The sequence below is a fragment of the Pseudorasbora parva genome, chromosome 11 (genome assembly GCF_024679245.1).
Source record: "Pseudorasbora parva isolate DD20220531a chromosome 11, ASM2467924v1, whole genome shotgun sequence".
Taxonomy (NCBI): Eukaryota; Metazoa; Chordata; class Actinopteri; order Cypriniformes; family Gobionidae; genus Pseudorasbora; species Pseudorasbora parva.
Genome location: NC_090182.1, coordinates 42,222,655 through 42,229,491, shown reverse-complemented (window position 1 = coordinate 42,229,491; position 6,837 = coordinate 42,222,655). Strand labels below are relative to the sequence as shown.

Sequence of the window (6,837 nt, the reverse complement as noted above, 5' to 3'; positions counted from 1 at the left end):
TATGAAAATAAAGGCATACTTTGGTAAAAGCATAAGGTATTACTTCTCATTTAACCCATAATCAGGACAGTTGCATATACAGTATATATATATATATATATATATATATATATATATATATATATATATATATATATATATATATATATATATATATATATATATATATATATTAGGGCCGGGACTCGATTAAAAAAAAATCTAATTAATTAGAGGCTTTGTAATTAATTAATCGAAATTAATCGCATTTTAATTGCATATAAATATTTGACCTGAGAACAGTGAGAAGTAATTTTTCACATGTATTTTTAGTATACCATTGAATAATGACTGAATACATAAGCTTAATCAACAAATATTGTTTATTTATTTCAGTCCAGCAGTCCAGTGCAATGTTTGCCATTAAGTGTATAATAATATTTGTGATATTTGAGGCTCGATGTGCTGCGGTGATACGCAAATTCCTTGTTGTATAGCTTGCACACAACCATGCTCTTGTCCACGCTTGCATCCTTTCGTTTTTTTAAAACAAAATTTCCTATCCACGGGGCCAAGCAAAGCGGTCTCACCCATAGAGGTCTCACCAGCTTCTTCGTAAATGTTCACTATGGTTTGTTGTTGTCTTGACCGTCGTGACTCCTATGCGTGACTCGTGAACGCTAGTTGGTGTTCCAGTATAATCTGTCCGTCGAAACTCATTCATTGAAAAATGTTTCGCGATGCAAAAATAAGTGTGGTTAAAATTGTTATTTATTTTTTGCGTAATTAATCTTAATTAATGCGTTAAAGTCCCGTAATTAATTAATCTTAATTAACGCATTAAAGTCCCGGCCCTAATATATATATACACACACATATTTTGATACTAATTCAATGATAGCGCAATGTCTTTACTCTCAACCGTACTTTCTAAGAACAGTTTGATGAAATACCCCAAGTTTTGAGTCAGTAGCCGCTGGTCATCTGCTCTTCCTCTTGTCTGACATGGTGATGTTACTCACACTGAAGGTTCTGCTACTGATTCTCAGAGAGCAGTGTGTCAGTGCACAGGGCCAAATTTCGGATCCTTCCCATGCCCTTTCATTGATCTGTTTGGGAGTATATTATGGACACAAGGAATTTTGGCTTTTGAACATGGGGCACAAGTAGACAAGACTGAAGCGAGATCAAAAGAGAATGAAGATGACTAATGCCTTTGATGCTGATTGAAATATTTCAACTGCAAAATCAATTAAATGAGTCTTGAAGTTGTATCATTAGTATGCATGTTGGGTTTTGATGTTTTGCTCGGAACAAAACTACACGCTAGCCTACCCGGAATCTCGCACTAACATATATTTGTGGAAAAAATAGATTTTTAGTGCTGTGGATGAAAAAAATACAGTCAGGTAATTATCATAATGTGACAATAGCACAGCACAAAAAATGTGTGGCTGGAAATCTCACACATTTTAACCTCCAGGCTTCCCAGGAGTTATGCAATGAATGATGTTACATTTTAAACACTTTAGTGTCACCTTCGTAAGATGCTTTCTAGCAAATTTGTGATACACTTCTCCTGGTCTATCATGCTTCTGCTGTCCCAAAGCTTTTCTGTTGCAGATGAAATGAAGCAACGCTGCAGAATCCCATGGCTAAAAATGGTATTTGTAGCGCATGTATTATATCATAACAATTTTCCTTCAGTGACAGAAAAAGAGAAAACCAATATATCAGGCAGCATAATGCAGAATTACAGCGTTGCGCATCTGAAAACAGCTGAATGGGGTGTTGCAAAGAGATTTGACTGCGGTTTAGTATTAGATTCAGCAAAGCTCATATTCTGTGAAATTCAGAGAGAAGGCTAAGGTCATCCGCCACATTCGCGAAGAAACAATTTACCTTTTCCCATCTTTTATCTGATTTGCATACATATACAAGAAACAAGCAGCTCTGATTTGTCTGTCAAGGATCCTGTTTAAATGCTGTGCCTACTCTAATGTGGAACCGCATTGCATTATGTCTCGATGATAGCAACTCAAAAGAACAAATTGTATTTTGAATCCCAGTTCATTTAATGATTCATTGCACATTCAAAACAAAACAAAAATCCTCATATACCCACAAGCGAAATCAAAAGTCCCAGCACAAATGTTCACAATGACAAACAGCCTAATATTTCAGCCCGTTCCTCCTGGTGTATTTCAGCTGGGTTTAGATGAGTGGTGAATGGTGTTTGGTGAATATTGTAGATCACATCACAAAATTAAATGCATTGATATGAGCCATTACTCTATATGAGTGAAATAACATGCACTGTCATCTGTCTACCGCAAGAACATACTCACTTGTGCTGTCTTAAGGTGTGATCACATTAGCGAAATTTTGTGTGGAAAAAAAAAGGTCCATGGTCAATAACGTATATACTGAAGTCTTATTTACTTTGTCAGCACACATTAACGGTCTTAGGGTGAACAATTAATCCGTGCAAGTTAATACACAGAAAATTATTGTTTGCCGTGGTAAACTTTAATCAAAATCTGAAAAGTTACTTCCGGTCTAGAATGGCGTTCTCTTTCGGATGACGGCTTGGGTTTGAATATCCTTAACCACTCCCCTCCAGCCGTTAGTCTGCTATGAGCGAGAGATGGAGAGGAGGAGCGCTGAAGTCAAACCCTTCCCTCTGTTCGGTATTCCTTTTCACTTGGAAAATACTTCACAGCACTGAAATAAAATCATTTGCAACTTCCGGTTCACTGGGACTTTAAGCAGAAGTCACTTTCAAACCAAGCAGCTTTCTGTTGGTCAGCGCAGGATATTCATTTTTCGCTCTGATGCAAAACTCCAGATCGCACAGATTCCTACTGGAATGACTGGATTTTGCTTGTCAAGCAACGGATGTGACCGCACCTTTAAACTCTTTAAATAAAGGGGAGATTTGAGTTCATTCTCTCCGTCAGCTGATGATGCAAACCGCATTCACATACGAATCCTAGAGTTCTCTGATGTGCATTTGAACGCCGTACAAAAAAGTGCTCTCCGTGCGCCGACTCTGAGCATTAACATGTGATTATTTTGTGTGTATATACAATCTGTTTTTTATTTGAGAGGTTTGTCTAGACGTTGTGAAATTGGTTTAGAGTTTAATGTCATTGTGCTTGGTAGCGAAAACAGGACTGGTCCCTTTAGGAGTCACTTGAGGTTCACTGAATTGTTAATTGTGCATCTTGCTGCATGATTACACAGACAAGCCAATTAAGCAAAGAAGAATTATGATGTCATCTTATGTTCTGAGAGCTCTGTTGTGGTGCACAGTAATAGGCTCAGAGAGCCTGCAGGAAATCGTTTCAGAGCTGATATTTTTTTAAGAGATCCGACTGCCACATGTACTTCCTCTCCGGAAAGCGTGCTGGAATTTTAATCCGTCGGAAGTCCTGGATGCATTTCTCCAGCTCCTGCTCCGGGGTCAGCTTCTCCTTGGTCGGCTTCCTCTTCCCTGCCATGGCTTCACGTGGCCCCGTGGCCCGCACACGCAGCAGATCAGTTCTCCTGGGAATCGGGGTCGGACCCTTTTTCACCGGACGGTCCAAAGTCTGGATGTTGGGCTGGCGGGCGACCGGACGCACGATGACCGTTTCCTGGGGAGAGCTGGCTTCTGACTGGGTCTCAGAACAGGAAGTGGAGAGCTCGTTGAAGGAAGTGCCGCTCTCACCCTCGCGCTCGCTCTTGTGACTCTTGCAGCAGCAGTCGCAGTGAGAAGAAGACCATCCGGATGGGCCACCTTAAAAACACAAAGCCACAAAACCCACAGATGTCAACAGAGCCCATATGAGCACACAAAAATAACCAGCCGAAACGATAATGATAGCAGAAGTCGAACTGGAAGTCATTTTGGAAGTCAGTGACATTTTTTTGTGGGTATCAGATTGCAGAGCGGTCCGTTCAGGAATCAGGACGTGTGAAACCTGATAACAAAGGTGAAGAACTGAGGTGAACAAAGATATTCTTCATTTCCCCTTATATTACTGCAGTTCAACCAATACAGATATTATAAATACTCCTCTAATGGCACAGATGTTTCTCATTTTACACATTTTAGAAGTCGATGCTCATGCCACCATTTAAGTAGCCCATATAACATGCACCATTTACTTAAAAGAAATGAAACTCACCCTCAAGCAAAAGCATTAATATGTACGAGGGTGAGCTAGTGGCTTGGCATTGGACAGAATGACCTTATCAAGCTGACCTTATCAATGACATAACAAATCCATATTTAAATCACCATTTGAACTATATGTATTGATCTGTTTTGTGTTTTGGACAAAGAACTTTGCTAAAAACCACAAAGGACTGAGTTCTTGTCTCAAATAGATAACAGTGTGCATCAACCACTTTTGTTAACTGATGGATGTGCATGCATCAAAACAGACTATAGCCCTATTCGGAAGGGGTTCATTTTACAAGGGTAGATGGAGTTATGTAATTTTACCACAGAACTTCTGTAATATTAATAGCCAATTTGCACAGCATAAGTAAAACTATCAGAAGTTGGAGGGCTAACTCGATTTATGTACTACCATCACCTCCCTATCCTTGGGACTTCTGCCTTTACATACACATGAACTTTAATGGCATCCTTAATCTGTAGCGGCTCGCAGTCTCCACTCTAATTCATCCCAAAGGTGTTCTATCAGGTTGAGGTCAGGACTCAAGTTCCTCCACACCAAACTCGCTCATCTGTGTCTTTATGGACCCTACTTTATGCCCTGGTGTGCAGTCATGTTGGAACAGGAAGGGGCAATCCCAAACTGTTCCCACAAAGTTAGGAACATAAAATTGTCCAAAATGTATTAAGATTTCCTTTTAAGATTAAATGTATTTCCTTTCACTGAAACTAAGGGGCCAAGCCCAACCCCTGAAAAACAAACCCACAAAATAACCCCCCTACACCAAACTTTACACTTAGCACAAAGCAGTCAGGCAAGTACCGTTCTCCTGGTAACCGCCAAACTCTGACTCCCCCATTGAATTGCCAGACAGAGAAGCGTACTTGGTCACTCCAGAGAACACGTCTCTACTCTACTCTACTCTACTCAAGAGTCCAGTGGCGGCGTGCTTTACACCACTGCAACCGATGCTTGCACTTGGTGATGTAAGGCTTGGATGAGCTGCTAGGCCATGGTAACCCATTACATGAATCTCTCTATCCACTGTTATTGAGCTAATCTGAAGGCCAGATGAAGTTTGGAGGTCTGTAGCTATTGATTCTGCAGAAAGTTGGTGAAAGCTGCGCACTGTGCACCTCAGCATGTGCTGTCCCCGCTCTGTTATTTTACATGGCCTATCACTTCGTGGTTGAGTTGCAGTTGTTCCCAATTGCTTCCACTTTGTTATAATACCACTAACAGTTGATCATAGAATATTTAGTAGTGAGGACATTTTATGAATGGACTTATTGCATGCTTGATTGTATACACATGTAGCCATGGAAGTGATTGGAACACCCTGAATTCAATTATTTGAAGGGGTGTCCCAATACTTTTGACTATATAGTGTACATAATAACACTTGGGGGTAGGGCTTATGACTGCATAGAAATATTCAAAGATCAACGTAGCTGAACAAAAGGATGGAACACCTTTGAATAAATTTACATTAAAGGAAGGCGACTTTTTTTACAAACACTGTTTGTTGTACTGGTTCTTACTGTCTTCATATCCTAATATTGCACTGCATTCTGTCCGATATGAATTGATGTCCTGCCTGTCAACCATACCCTCCATACCCTGCACCCGCAGACCTCACACGTCATCAGAGCGTTTCATGCTTCGATTTATGCGTTTGTGTCAACTAGGGGTGAGCCCGAATAGTCGAAGATTCAATGCATCGATATACGGAGCCTGATTCGACGACCGATCTCACGGTCGAATCTTCGCGGGTGTTATGAAACGAGGATCATGCCATTTTGGCAATATGGGGGTGCTCAATACTTTAAAGACGTGTTGCGGCGCTGAGCTGAGCATCGGTGTGCGACCCCTTTAAGGGCGCTGAGCTTCGCACTGCGCCTTTAAAATTAGAACACGTTCAATGAGTGTACACACACCGGCGGCAGCATTCAGCGCCTGTCCGCGGCCACTCAGGAAGTTGTTTAAAATCCTGCCGCACCACAGAGCGCTTTCGTGCAGCTCATCTGTCAGTCAATTCAAAATTGAGCTCGCGTGTGTATAATGTGCGCGTCAGGTGACGGTGTGAGTGAGATCCTGAGGCGCGCGGGGCGCGTACGTCTTCACCCGCTTTAGGCACAATCGGCTTAAGAACGTGCATGTAAACGCACTCAAAGTGTTATTTTCCTCTCTAGGCAGGTATTTTTTAAGGTTTATTTATCAAAATGTTCTTTTATATATTTGTGTGATGTTCTGTATTTCGATCGCAGCTTTAACATGTTACGAGAAAACGGTTTAGTTTATCCACCACATTACCTTTTAGGCTATTTAAACCTAAATAAGAAAGCCATTGTCAGTTCGTCTATCAGTTGGCAGGCAGTTTTGGTCGCTTTATTAAAAGTTGTTGCTGTGTGCAGTGTGTAAAGGAAAATAAAAATAGTTTTACCCTTCTGCTGACAGTGTCGTGCCCCTCCCAACCCATTCACAGACAGATGATTCGACTATCAGTCGACTATAGAGAGATTCAACAATTCTGATTCGATTGTCTAAATCCTTAGTCGAGGACAGCCCTATAGTGTCAACACTATCAACGGCAAAATGAATCTTCAGCAGTAATCTGGTACAAGTAAGAGATCTGTAAGTTTATGTTCATTGTTATTGTGCATTAAGACATGATGTCATTTCACCCTGT

At 40.8% G+C, this 6,837-nt stretch overlaps 1 protein-coding gene across 1 annotated transcript in view; it reads right to left on the bottom strand.

Annotated features, from left to right (window-relative positions):
• Positions 1–443: 443 nt before the first annotated feature.
• kctd16a (potassium channel tetramerization domain containing 16a) overlaps positions 444–6,837 on the bottom strand; it is a 31,086-nt gene continuing 24,692 nt past the window's right edge. The window contains exon 2 of the mRNA XM_067457999.1: positions 444–3,760. Within this exon, the coding sequence (XP_067314100.1) occupies positions 3,327–3,760 (434 nt within the window). The 3' untranslated portion in view covers positions 444–3,326. The remainder of the gene's footprint in view (positions 3,761–6,837) is intronic.